Source organism: Pongo pygmaeus, chromosome 21 (genome assembly GCF_028885625.2).
Source record: "Pongo pygmaeus isolate AG05252 chromosome 21, NHGRI_mPonPyg2-v2.0_pri, whole genome shotgun sequence".
Taxonomy (NCBI): domain Eukaryota; kingdom Metazoa; phylum Chordata; class Mammalia; order Primates; family Hominidae; genus Pongo; species Pongo pygmaeus.
Window position 1 is genome coordinate 41368134 of NC_072394.2, and position 27817 is coordinate 41395950.

General features: G+C 46.1%; 1 protein-coding gene across 1 annotated transcript; it reads left to right on the top strand.

Moving 5' to 3' along the window:
- The first annotated feature begins 123 nt into the window (after positions 1 to 123).
- On the top strand, positions 124 to 26799 carry FAM83D (family with sequence similarity 83 member D). Its single transcript, XM_054467525.2, has 4 exons — positions 124 to 704; positions 15729 to 15896; positions 21379 to 21503; positions 25015 to 26799. Exons 1-4 carry the CDS (start codon positions 138 to 140, stop codon positions 25994 to 25996), a joined length of 1842 nt encoding a protein of 613 aa, XP_054323500.2. The 5' UTR covers positions 124 to 137; the 3' UTR covers positions 25997 to 26799.
- Positions 26800 to 27817: the final 1018 nt, after the last annotated feature.

Genomic DNA, 27817 nt, shown 5'->3' on the forward strand with positions numbered 1-27817 from the left:
TAAATTCCGCTTAGCAAGCCCAGCATCGCAGCCAATAACGCATCAGAGGGCGGAGCCGTAGCGGCTTGCGCCCCGCCTCGCTCCGCTATTGGAAGGAAAGCAGCCAATGGGAGAGCCGAGGCGGGGAGGTGCGGCCAATGGCGCGGGCCTGTTTGATTCAAAGGTTGCCTATAAAGTGGGCCTGCACGCCGGCTCTTGTCCGAGGGCTGTCGAGTCTGAGCGCCGCCATGGCTCTGCTGTCTGAAGGCCTGGACGAGCTGCCCGCCGTCTGCCTGTCGCCGTGCGGGCCGCCCAACCCGACCGAGCTGTTCAGCGAGTCACGGCGCCTGGCTGTGGAGGAGCTGGTGGCAGGTGGCCCCGAAGCCTTCGCGGCCTTCCTGCGACGCGAGCGCCTGGCTCGTTTCCTGAACCCCGATGAGGTGCACGCCATCCTGCGCGCGGCGGAGAGGCCGGGAGAGGAGGGCGCGGCGGCGGCGGCCGAGGACTCGTTCGGCTCTTCGCACGACTGCTCGTCGGGCACCTACTTCCCCGAGCAGTCGGACCTGGAGCCACCGCTGCTGGAGCTTGGCTGGCCCGCCTTCTACCAGGGCGCCTACCGCGGCGCCACGCGCGTCGAGACGCACTTCCAGCCCCGCGGCGCGGGCGAAGGCGGCCCCTACGGCTGCAAGGACGCTCTGCGCCAGCAGCTCCGCTCGGCGCGAGAGGTGAGCGGCCCTCCAGGGCCCTGGGTCGCACGAGAGACCCCCTTCAAGAATGGGAAATTGAGGCCTGCTGGGAGTACGGGCTGGGGCCACTACCTCCTCTGCGCCCTACCGGAAGCGCGGGCTAGGTGGTCCCAGGGTCCCCGACTCACACCCCACTCTGTGTGTCTCCCCCGGATCCCCCGGGCCGCTCCTCGTGGCAGGGGATAGTGGGAAAGCCTCGGTTCCCAAGGATGCGAATTGTGCCCGGGTTCCATCTCCTAACGTTCATATCCCTGAAGGAGGGATCAGAAGTACTCTGAGTTCCAAATTTCAGTTAAAATCAAACTTGGAAAATTGCCGATTTCCCTGGCTGTCAGCCAACGCTAGATCCCACTTTCAGGAGCTTCTTAGGAGACTCATTACCAAACAACTTACGTAGGGAAAGTTCCAGAAAGATGGTCTCCAGAGACAACTACGGGGCATTAGGAATCAATTATTATTGCTAATTACTTTCATGCATCTTATGTTGTAAAAAGCAGATAAACACAAGAGTTGCAAAGTGAGAGCCCTGCCGCTTTTTCTTTCTTGTCTTTTTTTTTTTTCTTTTGAGACAGATTCTCTTTTGCCCAGGCTGGAGTGAAATGGCGGGATCTCAGTTCACTGCAACCTCCGTCCCCCGGGTTCAAGTGACTCTCCTGCCTCAGCCTCCCAAGTAGCTGGGATTACCGGTGCCCGCCACCACGCCCGGCTAATTTTTGTATTTTTAGTAGAGACGGGGTTTCTCCATGTTGGCCAAGCTGATCTCGACCTCTTGACCTCAGGTGATCCACCCGCCTCGGCCTCCCAAAGTGCTAGGATTACAGGCATGAGCCACCGCGCCCGGCCCCCTGCAGCTTTTTCTACTGCCAGAGACTGGAGGGGAAACTGGGGCAAGGGGTTTGTTTTCCATAGGCTGGGTCTGTGCCAGATTGCAGTGGTCTCCTAAAATGCAGATACATTTGCATTAGATCGGCCTCTGTATTCATAGTGGGTTTTGGTCCTACTGTCTGACTCTTAGTATGGCATGGTCGTGGATGCAGTGGAGGTCTTGTCTGCTTGCCAGCCTCGATAAAGCTGCAGCAGGGTGCTGGGGATCAAGGAGGAAGAAGGCAGCCTGCAGGTGGATGTGGCACATAGAGTGTTGTGGCAGACACCTTGGTCTGGAGCCATGGTCAGGTTGCTTGCTGACTGGCAGTGCCCAGCTCCCTAGCTATCTGCCTGTGCCAGGGACATGGCAGATAAAGCCCCAGCCATGTTAAGACTTGTTAGGGCTTGTACCTGAGTGTGTCTGACTGTGGGTGAAGATACCAGCGCATTGTCAGGTTGACATGTCCAAGCCCCGACTCTCACCAATGTTCTTAATGTTCTTTCCCTGACTGATGGGGTTGCAGTGGTAGTGGATACAGTGACCTAGTGCCTTGCCTTTGAGGGAGTGGTTGTGGGCTGCAGCTAGGCTCTCACCAGCCCTGAGGTGCTTTGGGTGGGCTGAGGGTTTTTTGATGCAGCAGACATTTTCCTTGCGGGTTCAGTGAGAAGATTAAAAAGATGGAAAAGGCAGACTCGTGTAGGTATGCATTCCCAAAGCTCATCTCCAGTAGAATTTGAGCACTTGGAACCTGAAAAATGTAAAGAACTGGTCTGTATAGTGAGAGCCGTGGATTGTTCTAGTCTTTTGCCCTGCCCCAAATTTTAGTGATAGCAAAAGGGCACTGGAGCTAGAGGCCAGAGGGAAACTATTAAACTCACTTGCTGGCATGAGGAGGGGATGGAGCCGGGAGCTCAGACTCTCCCTCATCCCACGGGCATTTTGTAATACTGACATTTCCAGATAGAACCTGCTGCCCTAGTCTAGCTACCCACAGTTCCCTCCGAGATGCTATATTTGGAACCTGGGCAGTTTTAACTGAGAAAGGTGGTACATTACCTTTAAATCCAATGAGTATTGGCTGGGCGCAGTGGTTCACGCCTGTAATCCCAGCACTTTGGGAGGCTGAGGCAGGCAGATCACGAGGTCAGGAGATCAAGACCAGCCTGGCCAACATGGTGAAACCCTGTCTCTACTAAAAATACAAAAATTAGCTGGACGTGGTGGTGCGCGCCTGTAATCCCAGCTGAGGCTGAGGCAGGAGAATTGCTCAAACCTGGGAGGTGGAGGTTGTAGTGAGCCGAGATCACACCACTGGACTCCAGCTCTGGGTGACAGAGCAAGACTCCGTCTCGGAAAAAAAAAAATCCAATGAGTATTTTCAGTGTGTCTGATAGATGCCAAATTATTTGCTTACTCATTCCTTGCTGTGTATCAGACACTACCATGGCTGGGGCCACAGGGGAAGGCATCATCCTTGCCAACACTTGAGAGTGGACAGTGTGCTGATGGGAAGCAGTGAGGAGTTTGCTGCAGGTACTGCCGAAAGGGCTAAAGAAAGAAAGTCTCCGGAGTGGCAGTGACCTCAAAGCTGGGTGGGGCTTGCCAGACCTAGGGTATGGGGGCTGGCCCACAAGTGTTTAAGGACCTGGAATGTTTGGGGCAGCCAAATTCCCCACAGCGGATTAGTGGTAGGAGAGGAAGCTGGGGTAAGGGATGCTTAAATGAGTTGGGTTTGAGACAGTGCTGAATTTGAGGTCCCAGAGGCTGTCTCTTTTGTTTAAAAAAAAAAAAAAAAGTCAGGCCATGGTGTCATGTGCCTGTAGTCCCAGCTACTCAGGAGGCTGAGGCAGGAGGATCGGTTGAGCCCAGGAGTTCGAGGCTGTAGTGCACTATGACCATGCTGTGAATGGCTACTGCACTCCAGCCTGGGCAACATGGGGAGACCCTGTCTCTTTAAAAAAAAAAAAAAAAGTAATGCTTTCTATTTGCCAGGCACTGTTCTAAGTAATCCCAAGGAAGGTGCGATTATCATCTTCATTTTACAGCTGATAGAACTGAGGCATAGAGAAGTTAAGTGGCCCCGAAGTCATGCAGCTAGAGAATGAAGGAGCCTGTACTCAAATTGAGGCACAGAATGTCTGAACCACTGTTAACCACCACACTCCCTGTGGAGGGTTCAGGAGCCTGTGCTCGGGTGGGGAGAGGTGACAGCAGATCTGGTGGCTGGCTAAGTGCTACCACTGTTTAAGGGCGTGCATTGTGGACAAGGGAGTGGCTGTGTTACCTTGACCACATCCTTTGAAATCTAGACCATGAAGGTGTAGTTCTCAGACTGCTTTCGGGATGAAATGAGAAGCTGTTCTGCATCTGTGTTCTGATGCAAAGGTACCTAATGGTGATATGATTGAGCACTTTGAATGGGTCAGTTTCTGTGCTAAACCCTTGACCTGAATTACCTCATTTAACCCTCCCAACACTGGGAGGAGGCTACAGTTAAGAAAAGACCAGGCACAGAGAAGTTAAGTAACTTGCCCGAGATCACACAGTTAGCATGGGACAGAGCTGGGCTCAAGCCCAAGTCTGTCTAGTTCCAGCTGTGAAGCTCACATGTTTTTTTTTTGTTGTTGTTGTTATTATTTTTTTTAAGACAGAGTCTTGCTCTGTCACCCATGCTGGAGTGCAGTGGCATGATCTCAGCTCACTGCAACCTCCACCTCCTGGATTCAAGTGATTCTCCTGACTCAGCCTCCCGAGTAGCTGGGATTACAGGAGCACACCACCATGCCCAGCTGATTTTTGTAGGGTGTTTTTTGTTTTTTGTTTTTTGTTTTTTTTTTTGAGACAGAGTTGCTCTTGTTGCCCAGGCTGGAATGCAGTGGCACAGTCTCAGCTCTCAGTAACCTCTGCCTCCCAGGTTCAAGCGATTCTCCTACCTCAGCCTCCCAAGTAGCTGGGATTACAGGCACCCTCCACTAATTTTTGTATTTTTAGTAGAGACGGGGTTTCGCCATGTTGGCCAGGCTGGTCTTGATCTCCTGACCTCGTGATCTGCCTGCCTCAGCCTCCCAAAGTGCTGGGATTACAGGCGTGAGCCACTGCGCCCAGCCAATTTTTGTGTTTTTAGTAGAGATGGGGTTTTGCCATGTTGCCCAGGCTGGTGTTGAACTCCTGGGCTCAAGTGATTCACCTGCCTTGGCCTCCCAAAGTGCTGGGATTACAGGCATGAGCCACTGTGCCCAGCCACTGAAGCCCACACTCCTAATCCCTGCTGCATACAGCCTCCCTGCCATGAGGAAGGATTGGAGCTTTGGTAGTTTTCAACAGGCTGAAGGTTTGTAACAGTTGAAGATTGTGACTTTTTAATTTCCATGTTGCGTATTCTATAAACAGGAAAATGACAATGACTAGACCTGTCCTTTTCAGGAAGAAAACGAGGTGGTCTGTTTTTAGAGGAGGAGGCATTAAGGCTGGCAGAGAACCTCCTCAACCCATCAAGTGGGGAAGGTGGTTCATGATGCCAGGAGAACATAGGTCTCTGGGTTTAGGTTTTGTAAACTAGAGTGTGTTTTCCTCTCCCTGGGAAAGATAGAGCCAGATAGATGTTTCTGGTACCTGGAGCAGAGGGATCTGTAAGAATCTTTTGGTGGGTGAATGAAGGAACTTTGAATGCCACATGAAGGTTCCCACTTAACCCCAGAGGTTGGGGCCAGGCTGCAGTAGAGCAGGGTCGGACCTCAGTGTTTGCTCCATGCAGCTTTATTTGCCTTCACTGAGGTGGTCTGAGGACCATCCTGCATCTTCGGGAATGTCTCTGGAAGGAGCCAGGATACGAGGCTCCTTGACCAGAGTATAGGCACAGGAAGCCAGGGTTACTTGGTAAATGGCAGGGCCTAATGCTGGCTTTGCAGACTGAAGGGCTGGTTCTGGGATAGGTTTTATCCAGCAGCTCTCTGACCACACAGAATCACTCAGTGTGTCTGATACATAAAAGATGCTCAGTAAATATTGTAGGGACCTATTATGTGCACCTCTGCTCATTCAGCTACATGCTTTGAGGAGAAATAAAGGGCAGGGGGAAGGGAGTGGTAGATAGGAAGAAAAGTAGTTCAAGTGATTCTGTCTGCCTTTCCACTCAGCAAGTATTTGTCCCTGGGTGGCTGTGCCTGGGGGTTGTGACTCTGCCAACCCCTTCCTTGACTCTGTTTCTATATACCTTTCAAAGTGTGGGCATTCTGCCACACTGAATGAGGTACAGTGTTTAAAAACAAATGGTTTGGCCATGCGCGGTGGCTCATGCCTGTAATCCCAGTGTTTTGGGAGGTCAAGGCTGGAGGATTCCTTGAGGCCAGGAGTTTGAGACCAGCCTGGGCAACATAGCGAGATCCCGTCTCTACAAAAAGTAAAAAAATTAGCCGGGTATGGTGGCATGTGCCTGTAGTTCCAGCTACTCAGGAAGCTGAGGCAGGTGGATTACTTGAGCCCAGGAGTTGGAGGCTGTAGTAAGCTATGATCATGCCAGTGCACTCCAGCTTGGGTCACAGGGCAAGACCCTGTTTCTAAAAAATAAATAAAAACACAATTACATATAGCATGGCTTGAATACAAGCTGGCTGCTTACCAGGTGCTCAGGCGAGCTTCACCAAAATTGGAGGAAATACTGTTTTGAACCTTTAGAGAACCCGTATGTTTGCTTCCTAAGGAAGTTTTTGGATAATCTTGAACTATACAGGATATTTTCCCTACATACTTGCTCTAGATCCACCCCTCCACCACTGTATCTGTTGATGACTCATTCAGCTTTTTGCCTCTGTTGCTGTGTGAATTGGGATTTGGCTGGGCTGTGGCCCCCTGCCTGGAAGGGCTACATAGCCTCATTTTGGCAATGTGCTTATGAATTGGCTGTCCGGCTATTCCTGGTTTGTTGAGTGAGAGTTCAGAGGCAAAGCTGGTACCACCAGGAGGTTCCAATTCCTCAGAGTCACCTTTCTTACCAGTGCCTATTCCCTATGCTCTTTTGTTCCTAAGAGGCCACTTTTGCTATGACCTCACCCTCGGGCATCCTCTTGATAACCTGAGCGTTAGTTAGTGGGGATCATTGCGTTCCCAGAGAGCCCTGCCAGGAGGAGTAGCAGCTAAGGAATCTGTTGGGGGCCCCTGGCATTTACTTGGATGTATCTGAATTAAGCTTTCCTGTTCTTGCACAACTTTCCTCTGCATTACAGTAGAGCCTGTGTGGTGTGATCAGTTTCTGTTCCAAATGCTCATGTCAGCCCCAAGCAGGGCTTCTCACTCTCAGCACTGTTGACCTTTTGGGTTGGATAATTCTTTGTCCTGAGGGGCTGTCTTGTGCATTGTAGGATGTTGAGTAGCATCCATGGCCCCCATTCACTAGATGCCAATAGCATCCCTCACCCCAGGTAGTCACGATATTCAGTGTCTCCAGAGGGGGAAATAGTGAGTTACTGATGAATGGACACAGAGTTTCTGTTTGGGGCTATGAAAAAGTTTTAGAAACAGATGGTAGTGATGGTTGTGAATGTAATTATTGCCACTGAATTGTACACTTAAAAATTATTAAGATGGCAAACTTATCTATTTTACCACAATAAAAAAATGTCTCCAGACATTGCTAAATGCCCTCTGGGGGAAAAATCGCCCCCAGTTGTGAACCACTGGCCTAGAAGTTCTCACTAGTGCATCAATCATTATGGGACGTTACCCACTGGACTGAAGTGTTGCTACTATTTATCCCTTCCTTTTGATTTCATGTGTCAGGTTAAGGATTTTAGAATTTAGCCATTTCTTTTTAAAAATATTGTGGTAAAAAATACATAGCAAAATTTACCATTTTAACCATTTGTAAGTGTACAGTTCAGTGACATTAAATATGTTCACACTGTTGTGCAGCTGTCACTAACCGAATCTCCAAAGCTGTTTCAGCTTCCCAAAGTGAAACTCTGTACCCATTAAACACTAGCTCCTCATACCCTCCTTTCCTGGCCCCGGCAACCACCATGCTACTTTCTGTCTGCCATTTCTTTCTTTTTTTTTTTTTTTTTTTTTTTTTTTGAGAGTCTCGCTCTGGCGCCAGGCTGGAGTGCAGTGGCACGATCTCGGCTCGCTGCATCTTCTGCCTCCCGGGTTCAAGCAATTCCCCTGCCTCAGTCTCCCGAGTAGCTGGGACTACAGGTGACCGCTACCACGCCTGGCTAATTTTTTGTATTTTAGTAGAAACAGGGTTTCACCGTGTCGGCCAGCATGGTCTCGAGCTCCTGACCTCGTGATCTGCCCTCCTCGGCCTCCCAAAGTGCTGAGATTACAGGCGTGAGCTACCGTGCCTGGCCTCTGTCTGCCATTTCTTTATTCTTTTCCCTTAGCGTCTAGCAGACAGTAATGAAGCTGCAGGATTCTTCTCTGACTTCTTTATGGATAGAGGGTACGTTATTTCAGGAAAAAAGAAAGCAAAAACCAAAAATATAGTGGGTATATTGGCTTAAAAAAATCTTGAACCCCGTCTCTACTAAAAATACAAAATTAGCTGGGTGTGGTGGCACATGCCTGTAATCCCGGCTACATGGGAGGCCGAGGCAGGAGAATAGCTTGAACCTGGGAGGCGGAGGTTGCGATGAGCCGAGATCGTGCCATTGCACTCCGGCCTGGGCAACAAGAGTGAGACTCTGTCTCAAAAAAAAAAAAAAAAAAAAAAAAAAAAATTCTTGATGCAAATGATATAACCTCTGGAAGGGAATTTGGCAATATCTAGCAAAATTCCAGTTATATTTACCCATTGATCTAGCACTTCCACTTCTCTGTATCTTGATACATTGGCAAAAATATGAATAGTTGTAGACAATAGGCCATGCGTTGCCACACTAATTATAATAGCAAAACACAGGAAAGAGTTCAGGTGTTCATCAGTAGAGGATGAGTTCATCATTGTGAATAAACCGATTCGTCTCTGCAGTGGAATATCCTGTAGCTCTAAGAAGGAATGAGGACTAGCTCTGATATGCGGTATCTAGAATGGTACTGACCAATGTGGTAGCCATATGAGGCTATTAAAATTTATATGGATTAAAATTAAATAAAGATTCAGTTCTGTCATCTTGGAAGGTTCTGTTGGGCCACGCTAGTCTAGAACAATGTGTAGTATTCCATGCTACCTTTTATCTATAGGGGGATATAAACACATATACATAGATATATACATAATACACTTGTTTATATAAAACAAATATGTTTATATACACCTATGTATACTTGTTTATATTGAAAAAAATGGAAGAATAAACAAAAACTATTGGAAATATTATCTCAATGGGGAGGGAGGGACAAGGATGGAAGCTAAGTATCTTTGAAAGTACTTTGTTTTGTAAATTGGATTTTGGAGCTAGGCAAATGTTTTACATACTTATAAAATAAAAACAATTCAAAATGATAAGCCCTCCTCCCCCTAACCCCTAACTTCTTGGTGCTTTTCCCTCCCCTTTGAAAAGCCCGCCTGCTTGTGTGCTTCATGCTGGACTAGTACAGAGTACTGAATAGTGGTCGGTTCCCTCCAGAGGTGAGTGAAAACTTTGCTCCCGCCACCCTCTGGTGGCCCTGCCAGCACATTATCTGATACTTAAATTGTTTTGTTTGTTTGTTTGTTTGAGACAAGTTGTCATTCTGTTGCCCAGGCTAGAGTGCAGTGGTGCAATCATGACTCACTGCAGCCTCGACCTCCCAGGCTCAAGTAATCCTCCTGCCTCAGACTCCCAAGTAACTGGGACTTAAAGGCACATGCCACCACGCCCAGATAATTAAAAGAATTTTTTGTGGAGACAGGATCTCAACTGTGTTGCCCAGAGTGGTCTCAAACTCCTGGCCTCAAGTGATCCTCCCACCGCAGCCTCCTAAAGTGTTGGGATTACAGATGTGAGCCACCGTGCCTGGCCTAAATTGTTAATTTGATAATAGCCTCTGAAACGGAGGGAAAACAGTGTACACAAGGAAGTTTAGATTTCGCTGTGGGAATTTACATTGTTTTTTGTTTTTAAACCCCAAAGATGTCAAGATAGTTACTTAAAGGTTTTTAACAAAATTCCAAGGAGATTATTTCTGTTCTATTAAAACATGTAATACATGGAGAGAAAATATATCTTTTGCTTTTTTAGCAAGAGGGTCCCGAGAGAGTCAGGAGAGGAAGTAAAGGATCAATGGAGGCCATGTGGTCAGCTGGGGGAATGCAGCAGCCAGGATGTTATTGACCGCAGCACAGGCTGACATTGAATGTGTGCAGATCTTTAGTGGAATTCCAAGCATGTTGCACACCTGACCTCACTTTATGACTCTGGGAGGGAAGGGAGGGAAACTGAGGTGTAGTGAGAAGGGGTGATCGGTACGAACTTCCTGCTTCACACAGAGGAAGAAGAGCTGGAATGAGAACTGGAATGACTGGCCCTGAGGGGCCTCTTGGGGCTGCACATGTGCCTGGTCAGAGCCCAGACCTGCCCATTGAGTGTGTATGAATCACTGACTTCGCAGAGTTGGAAGGGTTCCTTGTTTCAAGGACACCGACTCTCAGATGGAATGGCTTGTCCAGGGATAGTGACAGAATCGGGACTAAGAATATGAGTAGCTGCCATTTAAGGGCTTTCCATATGCCAGGAACTGCCAGCAAACACTATGAGATAGGTAGTGTCAATCATCCGTGGTGAGCTTGAGCCCATGCACTTCATGGGCTACGCCACTGATCCTTTAGTGTTCGTTCTAAGCTTCCAGTTATGTGAAAAACTGCCCATTAATCTGTTTGGAATTATATAAAATACTGAGCATAGTACTTTTTTTAAGATGGCTCCGGAGTCACACAGACCTGGGTTGAAATTCCAGCTCTTGTACTTGCTTAAGTTTGTCACCTTGAACAAGTTACCTAACCTCTCCAAGCTTTGACTTTCTCATCTGTAAATTGGGGGTGACAGGTCATGGGGTTTTGAAATCTATAGATAGCACTTTTGAGCTTTTGTGCAAGAAGGCAAGCAGAAAAGAGTTCAGTTCTATGTGGCAAGTAACATAAACAGGGTCTGTGACCTTCCCAGAGACCAAGAAGGCCATCATGACGTCTGCTGTTCAACTACATAGGTTCCCAAGTCCCTTGGTACAAATCAGGAGGGGACAGGTAGAAGGACTGAGAGAGGTAGGCTTGTGATTTGTCACCTGAGATGATGATGTGGGAGTGGACACAGGTGCAGCTGCTCCAGATACGGCTGGAGAAGTGTGGGAACAGTGGGGTCCTGGTCAGCAGGCCGGCCATTATGCCCCTGACCAGCTGGATGCGTCCTCCTCACGTCTCCTGTTGTAACTGACTTGCACTGAGTTGCAAATTACAAATGAGTGTTGACCCTGGAAGGGACTCTTGAAAGTCACTCTCATGACTTTCTAGTCCTTAGAGAGTGGGTGGGCTCCATGCAGCACAGACTGGGAGAGTGCCATGACTGTGGGCACTTGATGTGCAAGGGCTGCCTGCCTTCCAGACATGCCTTTGTCCTTCACACATTATTGCCTCCAGGAGTGGGAGCAGTGGCCAAATACACATCAGGTGTATTTCTGGACCCACAGACTGCAGCATGAGCACCGGACACCTAGGAGATGCATCCTGGCTTGGAAAGCAGGACTCGGCCGGTTAGTGGATGAGTCCAGGTCATTGCTCAGCTCAGTGAAGAGAGTGTCCCTTCAGTCTAGCCCCAGGTCTACTTCAGCTACGCAGGGATTGGTTGCATGAGGGCTGGGACACAGAGGAATAGGGGGATGGGGATGGGGATTTGAAGGAAGACTTCCCTGCTGATTGCTTCTACAGTAGGACTGTGGACTTTTCCTCTGTAAAAGACAAGTACTTTTGGCTGGGCATGGTGGCTCATGCCTGTAATCTCTGCACTTTGGGAGGCCAAGGTGGGTGGATCACTTAAGCTCAGAAGTTAGAGACCATCCTGGGCAACATGGTGAGATTCTATGTCTACAAAAATTAGCCAGGTGTGGTGGTATGTGCTTGTAGTCCCAGCTACTTGGAAGGCTGAGGTGGGAGGATTGCTTGTGCTTCAGAGGTGGAGGTTGCAGTGAGCCGAGATCACAGCACTGCACTCCAGCCTAGGTGACAGGGTGAAACTTCATCTCCAGAAACAAAAAAATAGATGAATATTTTTAAGAGTCCTGCTTTAGTAAGAAAGGAGGGGTTGCTGGGTGTGGGGGAAGTCGGGGGAAGAAAAAAACCTCCATCAACTCTACGCACCCTGATGGTGTTAAGGACTAGTGTTCAAATCCAACGCGCAGGAAAGGGTGAGGCTTTAAAACCAAACAATGGAACAAATAGCAAATTAGGTATTTACTCACCATATAACAAAGGTGTTGCACAATTGTTTTGTTAAGTGGTGAATCAAAATTCAGCTTGGCCGTGCCTTGTGCTGTGGGCCCCCAGGCCCATGCCCCTGCCTCCAGCAGGTCTCTAATCCAGCAGCTGGGCTGGGTTTTTCTGGTCTCTGTTCCAGTAGCACTGAGGCAACGTGTCCGTTGGCCAATCACACTCTGTTACCCCTGGCTTGTCTCCTGTCTCATTAGACTGCGTTCTCGAGGACAGGGATTGACACTAGATCCTCAGTGCTCAACACCTGCCTGCCTCGATTGGGTCCACAATGAAGATTTGAAAGAAGAGTGGGAAATCAGAGAGGCAAGCAGGTGTGTGCGTTTTCCTCTTTAGCTTTCTCCTGTGAGCTCTACTCTCATTTGTACACCTGCATATTCCAAACTTCTTTCTGAAGGTTTTACTGCCACCTCAAAATCCGTTTCGAAGCTCACCCCTCACTCTTGCTTCTTGTCTTGTGTTTCCTGTTTCCTTGTATCTGAATATCCCTCTCCCTGTCATCCTCAGCCCGTGTCGCCCACTACTCGGCTCTCCCATGACCTCCTTCCCTCGTCTGCAACCCTCATTGCTTCTGCCGTGTTACTGATTTTTCTTCATTTGGTCTCTAGTCCTCCTAAACATTTACTGAAGTTGCTTAACCTAAAGAATATCCACGTGACTGCCATGTTGCAGGTCCTGTGTTGGAGGAGGTGGGGCCAGATCTCTGACCTATACCAATCTCTTCTGGCATCAGTTTCTTCCATCCTGTTGGATTCTTCACTTTGAACCCACTACTCTTATACAGGCAATGTGGGGAAGTTTGAAACTTATTCCTTGGTTGGCATTCAGGGCCTTCTGTGATCTTGCTCATTCGTCCATCTTTTCCAGTCATGTCCCGTGGCTCCCTTTCATGCATGCTGTACGTTGCAGCCAGACTGGTACATACCCTGTCATTCCCTACCATTTGCTCTGTCATCATGTGGCTTCCTGCGGGAATGCCTTCTCCTCCCTTCACTTCTCCCATGCCCTTGTCCAAATTTTGTCCTTGTGATTCAGCTCAAATGCCATCTCCTCCAGGAAGCCTTCCCTGCTTTTATCTGGTAAGCATTTGAGTACCTATAGTGCCCATAGTCCACCACTGGAGGAGACACCTTGTTTTTGTTTTGTTTTGTTTTGTTTTTTGAGATGGAGTCTTGCTCTGTTGCCCAGGCTGAAGTGCAGTGGTGTGATCTCGGTTCACTGCAACCTTCACCTCCCGAGTTCAAGTGATTCTTGTACCTCAGCCTTCCTAGTAGCTGGGATGACAGGTGCATGCCACCATGCTCATCTAATTTTTTGTATTTTTAGTAGAGACGGGGTTTTACCATGTTGGCTGGGCTGCTCTCAAACTCCTGACCTCAGGTAATCCACCCGCCTTGGCCTCCCAAAGCACTGGGATTACAGGCATGAGCCACCATGCCCAGCCCCCTTAGTTTAATTGCTTAGGCTGTATATATCATTTTGCCTCTCTGCATCCTGTGTCCTGTCCTTGAGGTAAGTTGGGTCTATGTCAAATTTCTCATAGCCGTCTTTCTGCCTAGTGCAGTGTGCAGCCCACAGCGGGCTCTGAGGAGGTGCTGGCTGCATAATAGCACCTGTTTCCTGCCTTGCCCTCCGTGTGCTAAGCCCTTTCCATGCTTTGTTTCACTTAATCCTCACAGCAGCCCTTTGACCCAGATGCTATTAATTGTATCTTCCTGAGGAGGAAACTGAGGCTCAGAGAGATTAAGCCACTTGCCCAGAGTCACACAGCTGGTAGGTGGTAGAGCTGGGTTCTATGCCCAGACCTTTTGCCTTTAATTCCTGCTGTATGACCCGAATGAGTGGGATGAATAGGACTGTCAGAATAGGATGTGCAAAGCCAGTGGAGGATGTAAACTTCAGAGGATGCCACAAATTCAGAAAGAACGTTTCTCATTTTTTAAATCACTGTGTTCATGGCTGAAGCCATGCCCTTTACCAAGAATAGGCCACAGCTTAGAGCATCATTAAAAGGGGTGGGGAGGGAAAGGCAGCAGGATAGTAACTGGTCTTCTCGACCCCCTCACAGCAATGACTTCCCAGGAACTGGTGTTTCAGGGTCTCATATCCTAGTAGACCAGGCCCTGGAGTGTTGGAGAAAGACAGCCAAATTGCCTTTTTGTCTCTTCATTCCTTCCTTAATCCCCCAAATCCTTAAGGAGTAATGACTGTCATATACTGTCCTGAGTCCTCTGGGACCACAGAAATGAATCAGTCCCATTCAAGAGCCTTTGCTGCAGTAGAAGGAGTGAAACCCATAAATGAATAATCCTAACTTTCAGAAAAAGAGTTAATATGATTCTGAGAGACAGGCTTTTACTGTTGAAATGGGGAGGAAGGAGAAACCCTTATAGCTCCAGACTACAGAAGAGCCCCCAAGCCTCGGCTTCCTTAGTTAACACCCCCGACTTCTGACTCAGTTTGTCAGGACCTGTTTCTAAGCCTGGATGTTTGGACACCCCACTGCCCTGCCAGGAGTTTGCTGAGGACCTTGGTTTTAAGCCTGCAAAGGGTGTGATTAGAGGCATTGTGGCCGGAGCAGCCTGTCTTTAAAACAGCGAGGAAAGCTAGGAGGTGTCTCCCTGTGTTGAACTGTCTGGACGGCTCCAGCTCTGGACTGGTAAAGTGAATAAATGAGCAGATACTAAGGGATCCTTTGTACCTTGCATTTTATGTAACATAGTCATTTAGTTCTCGATACAACCCTATTTTGCAGCTAAGGAAACAGACATTTGAAACAGCTGTAATTTGCCCAAGATTGCGTGGCTAAAAGGCAGCTCTTAATTGTAGTCTGATGCTAGGTGTGGAAAATCACTTGGGAGGCGTGAATGGAGCCACGTTGTTGGGGAGAAGAAAGGCCTGTTCTGAGCTTAAGGGCAGAATCCTTAGGAAATATTTCCCTGTTCTTTGCTGTGGGCTTGCACTGTGGACAGATACCAAAGAACTGCAGAGAGAACCTTTTACTGAGGAGAGGCCAGTGCAGTGGAAGCCATTTGGTTAGAACCTGCCCAACAGACAGCTGATCAGGCCTGGCTGGTGGAAAGAACAGAATGTTAACAAATGTGGTATGCAGTGTTAGGGAGGCAGAAGAAGGGAGAATCCATGGGCCTGCTTCGATTGCTTTCAAGTCATGAGTTGTTGGTGAATGGGACAGGGCTTAAAAAAGTCAGAGATTATGATTCAAAACCAGACAGTAATTTAAAAAATAGATTTCGAGAATGCTACCCTCCAGAAGGGCCCTCAGAGAGAATCTAAGGTTTTACTTACTTGTTTAACGGACAGCAAACTGAAGCCTGGTGGGGAAAGCAACAAGCCAAAGATGACAGTGTGTTACCCACAGAACCAGACAGCTTGCTGGTCTGAACTAAGCCTGTAAGACAGTAGTGGAGGAATAGAAGGTGAATGGAGCAGGTTCATAAGAGAGCAAGGCAGTGGATTGATCTGTATTTTTGAGAAACCTGCCAGCATGGAGTTGGGATTGTTAGCTAGGCCAAGTCAAGATTTCTAGGATACGGGGCCCAAGTGTCTTTAGAGATGCAAAAGAGTCCATGGTGAGGGGGGTACCAATACTGCAGAAGCAGGAGGGAAGGATAACTGTTGGATAGGGATTTTTTCCCAGTTCTGAGTGGAGTCCAGAGTCCAGACAGCGTGCTGTAAGGTGGTGTCCTATAAGCTGATCATGTGCTCTTCCCTGTTTCACCTGTAGGTGATTGCAGTGGTAATGGACGTGTTCACAGACATCGACATCTTCAGAGACCTGCAAGAAATATGCAGGAAACAGGGAGTTGCTGTGTATATCCTTCTGGACCAGGCTCTCCTCTCACAATTTTTGGATATGTGCATGGATCTGAAAGTTCATCCTGAACAGGAAAAGGTTTGTGGTACACTATATCCAGTTTCACCATAGTCAACAAATATGACCAAGCATCCATGATCTACAAGGTGCTGGTGGTGGTATCCCTGTTTACAAGGAAGGGACTGAGGCTGTGAGCAAAGTCATTTGCCTGGTCTTACAGAAAATGAACAGTACCTGTGACCTGGCACTTCTCCTAGGTGTCTACCCAAGAGAAATGAAAATATAGGCCCCCACAAAAATTTGTGTATGAGTTTTATAGAAGCATTATTCATAAAGCCAAAGAGTGGAAACAATCCAATGCCCATCAACTGATAAGTGGATAAATGATATGTTGTCTATTCATACAATAGCGTAGTATTCAACCATAAAAAGGAATGAAGTGCTGATAGATGCTACAGCATGGATGAACCTGCAAATGTCCTAAGTGAAGGAAACCAGTTGCAAAAGACCACATATGATATGATTCCATTAAGTCAGAATAGGGAAATCTATAGAGACACTGATTAGTGGTTGCCTCGGGCTGGGGAGTTGGGGGAAGGACGGGATTATTGCTAAAGGGTACTTTATTTTAGCACTTTCTTTTTGAACTGATGAGAATGTCCTAAAATTGACTAACGGTGATGATGGTTGCATATATCTATGGATATACTAAAAACTACAGAATTTGTGTTAATTGTATGATCTGTGAATTAGATCTCAATTAAGCTCTTTAAAAGAAATGTTAGGATTCAAGACCTTGGCCTCTCCCCTGTACTGTCCTGCCTCTTAATAGAGCCTCGACCAGCTCCCTTGTTGAAGGCCTGAAGGCCACCCTGGAAGTTGCTGCTTTTGACAGTAGCTCCAGGAAGCTGCCCTTTTAATCATGGCAACCAGTATTTGTTGAGCCCCTACTCTGTCTTTGGCACTGCTCCATGCTTTTTTTTTTTTTTTCCTGAGAAAGAGTCTCACTCTGTTGCCCAGGCTGGAGTGCAGTGGCCCAATCTAGGCTCACTGCAACATCCCTCTTCCAGGTTCAAGTGATTATCCTGCCACAGCCTCCCAGTTAGCTGGGATTACAGGTGCGCACCACCACACCTGGCTAATTTTTGTATTTTTGGTAGAGATGGGGTTTTGCCATGTTGTCCAGGCTGGTCTTGAACTCCTACCTCAGGTGATCTGCCTGCCTCGGCCTCCCAAAGTGCTGGGATTACACGCATGAGGCCCCACGCCCAGCCTGCTCTGTGCTTTTAACAAATGTTATGTAACTGAATCCTCACAGCAGCCCCTATCAGGTAAGTGGCACCTGTGTTTTAGACCAGGAAATAGTGACACAGAGAACCCAAGTGTCCATCACTGCAAAGTAGTGGGCCTAGGGTCTGCCTCCTCGTATGTCTGCCTCCAACCCCAGTGTCTGTAATCACTATCACGTGCTGCTGCTGTTCATTTCTCATTATTGTAAAATTAGATTTTATGTCTATTTCTCTGATTCTGAAAATAATCTAAGTGTTTCAGTGGAAGCCTATACAACATAGCTAGCTTGGTCACTTTCATGGAAAGAAGCAAGAAAAATTGTCATATTTATTATAGAATTTTTTTTTTTTTTTTTTTTGTTCTGTTTTGTTTTTTTGAGATGGAATTTTGCTCTTGTTGCCCAGGCTGGAGTGCAGTGGCATGATCTCAGCTCACTGCAATCTCTGCCTCCCGGGTTCAAGTGATTCTTCTGCCTCAGCCTCCTGAGTAGCTGGGATTACAGGTGCCCGCCACCACACCCAACTAATTTTTTGTATTTTTAATAGAGACAGGGTTTCACCATGTTGGTCAGGCTGGTCTCAAACTCCAGACCTCAAGTGATCCACCCACCTCGGCCTCCCAAATTGCTGGAATTACAGGCATGAGCCACCATATCTGGCCCAGAATTTGTTTTTTAAAAATTAAACAACCCATAGCTTCTCAGCCTTTTGGCTAAGATCAAGTGTAAAAATTAAGCAACTTAACCTGTGAGCTTCAGAACTTTATTTGTTCATCACCTATCTGAGTATTTGTTCATCACCTATCTGAGTATCTATTATGCACCAGGTTTTTGCAGTCAGCGAAACGAATTTAGTCTTTGGTACTGTAAGTTACTGCCTAAGAGACTCTAACTTACCACCTTATTATTACCAAGCAATTTGGGTTACAGAATTCAGATTCTCCCACAGAGTTCTTGTTGGTTGCCTCATGATAAAGACAGGATTGGGGTTTCTAGATCAATTGAGATGAGACAGCCATGTAACCCAACACGTGGTTAGAAAATGAGGCCAGGTGGACCCAAGGAAGATACACTTTGGCATGGAAAAGAGCATTATCAGCTAGCCAGGTGAAGAAATTGAAGGTATCACTGTTTAATTTCAAGGCACTCTTTCTATAATTAAGGCTGTGCATTAGCAGAGAAATCACAGAATTGTTCTGGCCACAACTTCGATCAAGTGATTTTCTCTGATTTATCTACTAGACAGAAATCTATGAGCAGGCACTGGTTCAGTTGCCTACTGTTGGTTGTTGCCTTCATAGGTGTCCAGATCCTCTGTAGAGAGGTTTAAGAAGGCCTATTTATCTGGCCTCCCCAGTTTTTGTAGTTTTACCTCCTTCCTGGAGAAGCACTGTCTTCCCTGGTTGCTTGTGTCTCCTGTGCCTCTCTGTGCTAGTGAATTTGTGCCCTTGCCGTATGGGGGCTGATTTCCCCATGCTCTGCCTCTGTAGCTGGTTCAGAATGTTGGGTTGTGCTGTCTGTAGGAACTTGGTCACACATTGATGTGCAGGCACTCACAAGTGCTTTGGCCACGATCACAGAGGCATGTACAACATTCAGATGTGTGTCAAAGGGAAAGATACACAAAACCACACCTAATCTGCCCATATGGTATTTTTATGCTTATTATATGTTGATCCTTTAAGACTTGGCTCAGGGGTCATCACCTCCTCCAGAAAGCTCGCCTCCCACCAAGTCCAGGTGTACCTCTATGACATTCCCTAGTCGTTTCTTTTTTTCCAATTTTTATTTTGAAATAATTTAAGATTCATAAAGAAGTTACAAAAATAATATAAGAAATTCCTGAATACTCTTCGCCCAAGTTCTCCACATGTTAACATCTTACAAACCTCAGTACAAATAACAAAATCAGGAAATAAACTTGATATCAATACTATCTAATTTACAGACTTATACACTTCCCAGTTGTTCCACTAATGCCCTTTTTATGGTCCAGGATCCAATCCAGTCCAGGATCACACCTTACATTTAGTTATCAAGTCTCCTTTACGTCATTTAATCTGGAACAGTTTCTCCATCTTTCTTTGTCTTTTAGGGTCTTGACCCACCCCCACCCCCCCTTTCCTTTTTTAAAGAGATGAGGTCTTGCTATGTTGCCTAGGCTGGTCTTGAACTCCTGGACTCAATTGATCCTCTTGCATCACCAGCCTCCCAAGTAGCTGGAACGACAGACATTTGCCACTGCGCCTGGCTGGATCTTGACACCTTTAAAGAATACTAGCCAGCTGGGTGCAGTGGCTCACGCCTGTAATCCCAGCACTTTGGGAGGCTGAGGTGGGCGGATCACCTGAGGTCAGGAGTTCGAGACCAGCTTGGCCAACATGACGAAACCCCATCTCTACTAAAAATACAAAACAATTAACTGGGCATGATGGCAGGTGCCTGTAGTCCCAGCTACTCGGGAGGCTGAGGCAGGAGAATTGCTTGAACCTGGGAGATGGAGGTTGCAGTGAGCCGAGATCGTGCTATTGCACTCCAGCCTGGGCAACAGAGTGAGACTCCACCTCAAAAAAAAAAAAAACAAAAAAAAAAACTAGCCAATTTTTTGTAGAATTTGGGTTTGTCTGATGTTTTATCAAAGTTGAATTCAGATTACACATTTGGTAAGAAGACCACAGAAGTGGCATTATGTCTTGCCATAGTTTTGTTTTGTGTTTTATTTTTAGCTTATTTTGAATATTGATAGATTAACAGAAGTTGCAAAGATTGTACAGAAAAGTTTCATGTACCCTTCACCCAGTTTCCCCAAATGTTACATCTTATGTAACTTATGGTACAATGTCAAACCTGGAAATTGACATTGGTACAATGTGTGTATACAGCTTTGTGCCATGTTGTCATCATGCATGCATATCCAGACAGAAGTTTCCATCACCACAGAGATCTCCCTCCTCCTGCTCCTTTATATAGTCACATCACTACCCTCTCTTTAACCCCTAGCAACCACTAATTTGTTCTCTATTTCTATAATTTTGTCATTTACAGTCTATTTTGTAAATGGAATTATAGAGTATGTGACCTTTCAAGATTGGCTTTTTTTCCCTCATCACAATGTTTTTGAAATCCATCCAAGTTGTGCATGTATCAACAGTTTGTTCCTTTTCATTGCTGAGTATTGTATGGTATCTTATACCATTCAGCCACTGAAGGACATTTGGATATTTCCAGTTTTTGTCTATTATGAATAAAGTTGCCGTGAACATGTGTAGAGGTTTTGTGTGGATATAGGTTTTCATTTCTCTGGATGCTGTTATGTGTTACTGTAGTTTCTAAATCATTCAATTAGTTTTCTCTCTCTTATTCTATTCCTTGAAGGTAAGGAGCATGCCTTACATCTCTGTTGTTTCAGGGCTTGGCACATAGTAGGGGCTCTCTATGTTTATGGAATCAAAGAGTCAAACAAAAATCTTACATGTTTAATTTAAATGTGTAAGATTTCTAATGATATAGAGCCACTGGTCTGCTCCAGAGAATGCAGATTGTTGTAGTATTTTGTATGCCATTGTTTATACATTTATGTGTGTCATTTTACAGGAATAATTATGCATATATGTGCAGTATATTGCCCCAGCATACCACCACCAGTGTACGTTTTTGGTAATTATGTATTTGTAGGAGATGTGACATTGCTTGTTAAGCCACATGTGATAGGAGTGTTTCTGCCTCAGCAGGCCTGTACTAGAGAAGGCCTGTCCTGTGTTCCTATTCTCCATACCCATTATGGTGTTGAGGGTGAGTGAGGATGGACTGTTACTCTAATGTGATGCCATTAAACAAACAAGTTGGAGGAAGATAAGCTTAGCTTCTTTCAGACTTTGTTAAAATGTTCTTTATTACTAGCGTGTTTTCTTTGATGATTTTATCCCACACATTTTGCTTCAGAATCATTTCTTGGATTCTGTTGTTAGTATCCCAGAAAGGTTGAGTGTTCTTTTAGAACACATACACACATGAACTAAGGGTCTCAAAAGTAAATATAAGAAAAGAACAGATGAGAAGATGGACCGAATGTAGAAGTAACATAACTTGAGGCTTGAGAACTGTCTGGCTAGTGTACCATGTGTACTGTCACTAAATGGTAACCCTAAGCCGCGCATCTGCCAATAATTGTATCTGGGAATTGTAAACTAAGCCTTTTTATCCTAACCATTTGCTCACCGGATGAGTATTGCTGAATTGTTCGTTTATATTTCTCCCACTCCCTGCCAACAGTTGATGACAGTTCGGACTATCACAGGAAATATCTACTATGCAAGGTCAGGAACTAAGATTATTGGGAAGGTTCACGAAAAGTTCACGTTGATTGATGGCATCCGTGTGGCAACAGGCTCCTACAGGTAAGTTTCTAACCCGTCCAAGGCTTATTAATCTAAACTCTTCAGAAGCAGCATGTCATATAAAGGTAAAAGCCCTTTCCTCTCAATGGGAGCCTGTATGGCCATGCATTCTGATATGCGTGCATCTGTGTATAGGAGCTGGTTATCAAAGCCTCCTGTTAGAGGCAGTTTGGGTGTGGGTCACTTCCCCTGTCCTGTAGTCCATAGATTAAAATGCAGAAGTTGAACTTGTATTGAGACAACACAGTCAGCAAGTCCTAGATTTCAAGCCTTGGCCCAGGTCTGCAGGGGACGAATTGGGGGTTAACAGCAACACACAATCTGGAATCCTGGTTCCTTAGGGATCTGGACCCAGCTTGCGCTGCTCACTTGAAGGTAGGAGTAGTTGCAGGCATCTCCATTAGTGTTGAAGGCAGAGCCAGAACTGTCAGCTTTAGACTCAAATCCTCCACGTTGCTTCAAGCCTTGTAATTTAGCGCTTTAGTCTAGAAAATGCTGATTATGTTTCTGACCTACCTTTGAAGTCTCACATTGGCAATGGCATCTTAAGGTAGAGAGCAGGGAGGTTGAAGAGAGGGTGGGGATAATGAGTGGTTTACATGAATCTCTAGAATTTGTGCCATTTTTACGTATGTGGCTCCAATGGTTGTATGTTTTGCCACCTCTGCAGTAGATTGTCTAATGGTTTGCATGAGGTGTGTCTGTAGAATTTTAAAAAGAAAACCCCATTTTTGAAGAAACACACAACCCTGAGTGATAATTACATGTCAGCCCTGGGTAAAGGTAGAAATGTGAAGGCTTGTGGAAGATGAGGCAGTAAGATCAAGAAAATCTTGACACCTTTCTTTTTAAACAATACCCTCATTGCTCAGAACAAAATTTGAACTTTCTTCACCAAAGAGGCTGTGGGAAAAAACAAATTGAACTCTTTTTCTTGGAATTTCCTTTTGTAAGAAGTTCATTAAAAAAATTTGTTTTTAACCCAAGTAGGATTTATCTATATTAACCAAACTTAGCTACAAATGGACTTTTGCTGTTCTAAAATATAAAAACTACCCTCTCCAAATGAAATTGATGACGATGATAGCTTCCATTTGTTAAGGACGTTTTATAATCTTGGTGTTGGATAGGTGCTTTATTTACATTATCTCATTGAAGGCTGTCTTTTTTTTTTTTTTTTGAGATGGAGTCTTGCTCTGTTGCTCAGGCTGGAGTGCAGTGGCGCCATCTTAGCTCATTGCAACCTCTGCCTCTCAGGTTCAAGCGATTCCTGTGCCTCAGCCTCCCGAGTAGCTGGGACTACAGGCATGCCACCATGACTGGCTAATTTTTGTATTTTTAGTAGAGACGGTGTTTCACCATGTGGGCCAGGATGGTCTCAGACTCCTGACCTCAGGTCATCTGCTGGCCTCAGCCTCCCAAAGTGCTGGGGTTACAGGTGTGAGCCACTGCGCCCGGCCCGGCCTCATTGAAGGCTTTCAAAAGAGTCTTCCTTCTCAGGCTTTGAAGGCAGTTTTCAGGGGGACTTTGCATTAGCCATATCTTGGTTACAGGAGACAGAGTTGACTGTGTTCTGTGATCTCTATTTGAAACCTACTTCTGGTACAAATACCACCATTAGTGGGGTGATGGCAAGTGTCAGCTAACTCTCAAACATACTGACTCGAAGAACCCGGAAGGAAGCATAGAAAGGTACAGTTGGTTTTCAGTTCATCTTGACGTAGGAGCCACACACTGATCAGAACACTCTCCTGGTTCTGATGTTTTCGAGTTGACTTTTGTTCTTAGGCAGGCTCTCCCTTTGAAGTCAACGATCCTGGCTTTCTTTATTTTTTGTTTTTGAGATGGAGTCTCGCCCAGGCTGGAGTGCAGTGGACGACCTCGGCTCACTGCAAGTTCTGCCTCCTGGGTTCACGCCATTCTCCTGCCTCAGCCTCCCAAGTAGCTGGGACTACAGGTGCCCGCCACCAGGCCCGCCTAATTTTTTTTTGTATTTTTAGTAGAGATGGGGTTTCACTATGTTAGCCAGGATGGCCTCGATCTCCTGACCTTGTGATCCGGCCGCCTTGGCCTCCCAAAGTGCTGGGATGATAGGCGTGAGCCACCGCGCCCAGCCAGATCCTGGCTTTCTTATATGGCCTTTAGTAGCTGTCTCCCAAAGGGTGAAACTCTTTCACTCAGAATTACTATCAATCCCTTCTGTCAGAATCCATTTGACAAAGAAAAAAGAAACCTCTGAAAAATTACTTGGCTCTGGTGGGATCACATGCCCACCCTGAATGAATCCCTGCATCCAAGGGAATAGGATACTCTGGCCAGTGTGGACCACATGCCTGCCCCTATTGTGGTTGGAGAGAGTATGATAATGAAAGCTTTCTGGGGTACAGGTGGGTGTGAGTTCTGCTAGCAGAGGAGGGAGGCGGGGAAGGGACACTGGACAGGCAAGGGCATATGGCCACTAATCAGCTCTAACATGTTTTGAGCCATAGTGTTTTGTGAAAATGGCAGCACAGCCCCATGACTGGGTCCTCCGCTGTTAGTGAGGAAGACTACTTCAACAGCCACAAGGACAAGCTTGAGGGCAGGAAGGCCACTGATGTTGCCACTCCAACAGTAGCAAGGAGCAGGGCATTAGCAATTCATAGGGCCTAGGGTCTGATCTGGAGTCCAGCAGTAGCTCCCCACTGTGATAATCCCTTTATCTGGTTTCCTTACCTTTAAAATGGGGGTGCTGGCCTAAACAGTTTTCTTACCTTTAAAATGGGGATGCTGGCCTAAATACTTAGAAGCCCTGTTTTTTATTTTTAATTAATTTTTTGAGATGGAGTCTCGCCCAGTCATGGAATGTGCAGTGGTGCGACCTCGGCTCACCGCAACCTCTGCCTCCCGCGTTCAAACAATCCTCCCACCTCAGCCTCCCGAGTAGCTAGGATTACAGGCATGCACCACCACGCCTGGCTAATTTTTTATGTGTTTTTACTGGAGACAGGGTTTCACCATGTTGGCCAGGTTGGTCTCGAACTCCTGACCTCAAAGGATCTGCCCACTTCGTCCTCTCAAAGTGCTGGGATTACAGTCGTGAGCCACCGCGCCCGACCCCCTTTCCAGTTTTTCAAAACTCTGAGGCAAGGACCAGGTGAGGTGGCTTATGCCTGTAATCCTAGCACTTTGGAAGGCTGAGGTGGGAGGACTGCTTGAGCCCAGGAGTTCAAGACCAGCCTGAGCAACATAGCAAGACCCCGTCTCAAAACAAACAAATAAACAAAAAAACCCTCTGAGGCTGAGCATTTACTGTGTTTGTTAAACAGTTGGCCTTTTTACTTTTATGGTAACACACATGTATGTTATATATGTGTTAAGGCTAGTTAAATACATGCAGATGGTAGGTATGATACCACCAAAGTTGTGACCCTTATGTGGTAAGATACCTGTGCTATATTCAGATGGACAGTGAGTAAACCAAAATTGCTCATCCTTACCAGCTGCTGTTTGTTTCTTTTTAATCCTTAAGTTTTACATGGACGGATGGCAAATTAAACAGCAGTAACTTGGTAATTCTGTCTGGCCAAGTGGTTGAACACTTTGATCTGGAGTTCCGAATCCTGTATGCCCAGTCCAAGCCCATCAGCCCCAAACTCCTGTCTCACTTCCAGAGCAGCAACAAGTTTGATCACCTCACCAACCGAAAACCACAGTCCAAGGAGCTCACCCTGGGCAACCTGCTGCGGATGCGGCTGGCTAGGCTGTCAAGTACTCCCAGGAAGGCGGACCTGGACCCAGAGATGCCCGCAGAGGGCAAGGCAGAGCGCAAGCCCCATGACTGTGAGTCCTCCACTGTTAGTGAGGAAGACTACTTCAGCAGCCGCAGGGACGAGCTCCAGAGCAGAAAGGCCATTGACGCTGCTACTCAAACAGAGCCAGGAGAGGACATGCCAGGGCTGAGTGTGAGTGAGGTGGGAACACAAACCAGCATCACCACAGCATGTGCTGGGACCCAGACTGCAGTCATCACCAGGATAGCAAGCTCTCAAACCATGATTTGGTCCAGGTCGACCACTACTCAGACTGACATGGATGAGAACATTCTCTTTCCTCGAGGAACTCAATCTGCAGAAGGGTCACCAGTCTCAAAAATGTCTGTATCGAGATCTTCCAGTTTGAAGTCTTCCTCCTCTGTGTCTTCCCAAGGCTCTGTGGCAAGCTCCACTGGTTCTCCCGCTTCCATCAGAACCACTGACTTCCACAGTCCTGGCTATCCCAAGTACCTGGGCACCCCCCACCTGGAACTGTACTTGAGTGACTCACTTAGAAACTTGAACAAAGAGCGGCAATTCCACTTCGCTGGTATCAGGTCCCGGCTCAACCACATGCTGGCTGTGCTGTCAAGGAGAACACTCTTTACTGAAAACCACCTTGGCCTTCATTCTGGCAGTTTCAGCAGAGTTAATTTGCTTGCTATTAGAGATGTAGCACTTTATCCTTCCTATCAGTAACTGCTCCGTGTTCAGACTCCTGGTTTCTTCCAGGCTTACAGTGGACATCATCAGCTTCCTGCTTTAAAAAATATCTTCTGTCCCTAATTGCCTTTCTTTTACCTGACTTTGTCACCTTTGTTGTCTTTGAATTCTATAGGCTACATATTATTTTACATGCTTTGTTTTGTCATGTATATACCAGGTATTGGTTTTATGGTTTAAACACTATGGATACAGGGGTTTTTTTTTTGCACAATTTTAATAGTCATGCACTACATAATGATGTTTTGGTTAATGACAGACCACGTATATGATGGCAGTCCTATAAGATTATAATACTGTATTTTTACTATACCTTTTCTATGTTTAGATACAAATACCATTATGTTACAGTTGCCTACAGTATTCAGTGCAGTAACATGATGTACAGGTTTGTAGCCCAGGAGCAACAGGCTATACCATATCGTCTAGGTGTGTAGTAAGTTATACCATCTAGGGTTCTGTAAGTACACTCTGTGCTGTTTGCACAAGGAGGAAGTCGCCTAACAACACATTTCACAGAATGTATCCCTATCATTAGGCAACACGTGACTGTATTAATCTCCTCTTAAGGAGAATACTTAGGTGTTCTAAGTCTAATTCAGGTGAGAGATGAAATATGTTTTGCATTTTTCTTAGGTTGTATGCTCTTCTGTTTTAAAGGTTTGAATCACCAGCATTTTTGTGATCAAAATCCTATTTAGAAAAAATAAAACTACTTTCTGTTTATCTCTTTAGAATATCTGTGTTCTTAGCATTAAATAAATATAAACTTGTGCTTCTGTACTTTTTCCCCCCTCTCTGACACTTTTCTCTTTAAATCTGGAGTATGTCACAAATAAATGCACCTAATAGATATAGGTATATAGATATCTATATCTGAAGGTTTTTAAAATAGCATCAGGGTGAGGAAGAAGTAGATGATCCAAACTATAGAAGAGAAAATAGATCCACTTAACTTTCCTCAGCGTCATGAATATTGATGTTACTCTATAGTTTGAGTGAGGAAACTGGCCAGAAATAGCAGGCCTTTGCACATGCTCTGCCTTTTCTCTTTTCGAAGAAGCAGCCTGAACTATTTCAGTAGGTCCTTGGTACTCTGGTACTCTGCTTGTCTACCAAAGGAGGCGTTAGTGTATGTTCCTATATTCATTCCCAATATTAACTCTGGTGGCCCCATGGGCCTCATTTCATCAGCTGGGTGTATTGACAGTGATTTAGCCATCTAATATCCTAGAGTAGGGGCAAAAGAGGACACTGACAATTATCCCATTTTCCTGGTCCAGTGGCAGGCAATGTAACAGTTTCTACACCCTTCTAATCAGGATTGGTATGGCTGTGGAATCCTGTTTTTGTCTCATTCTCATGGACAGACAAAAGGGAAGAGAGTTAAATGATGCCTTCCTCCCTCTCCTGACTTAGCTACAGCAAAAAAGATCTATAACAGGGGAAGGTGTCTGCCACATAAAATGCTGATGCACTTGTATCATGAGTGTCCCTACACTCAGGCGTGTGCCAGGACTTCCTTATGATGGTCAGGTTATTTGTTGGGTTAGTGCTGTAATCTGTGGCTATAAAGAAAATGTAAGGAAATTGATCCATGTCTGCTTAGAAACAACTCTGAGCTAAGCCTCGAGTAAACATATTGTTATTTGAAATCATCTTATAGACTTAAGTCACTTCATATGTGCCATCTTTGATCTTTGCAGCAATGTAGCAGAGAGCTATGCAGGTTAGATAGCTGTTATTTCCAATTTTCAGATGAAACTGAGGCACTGATTAAGTAGCATATTCAAGATG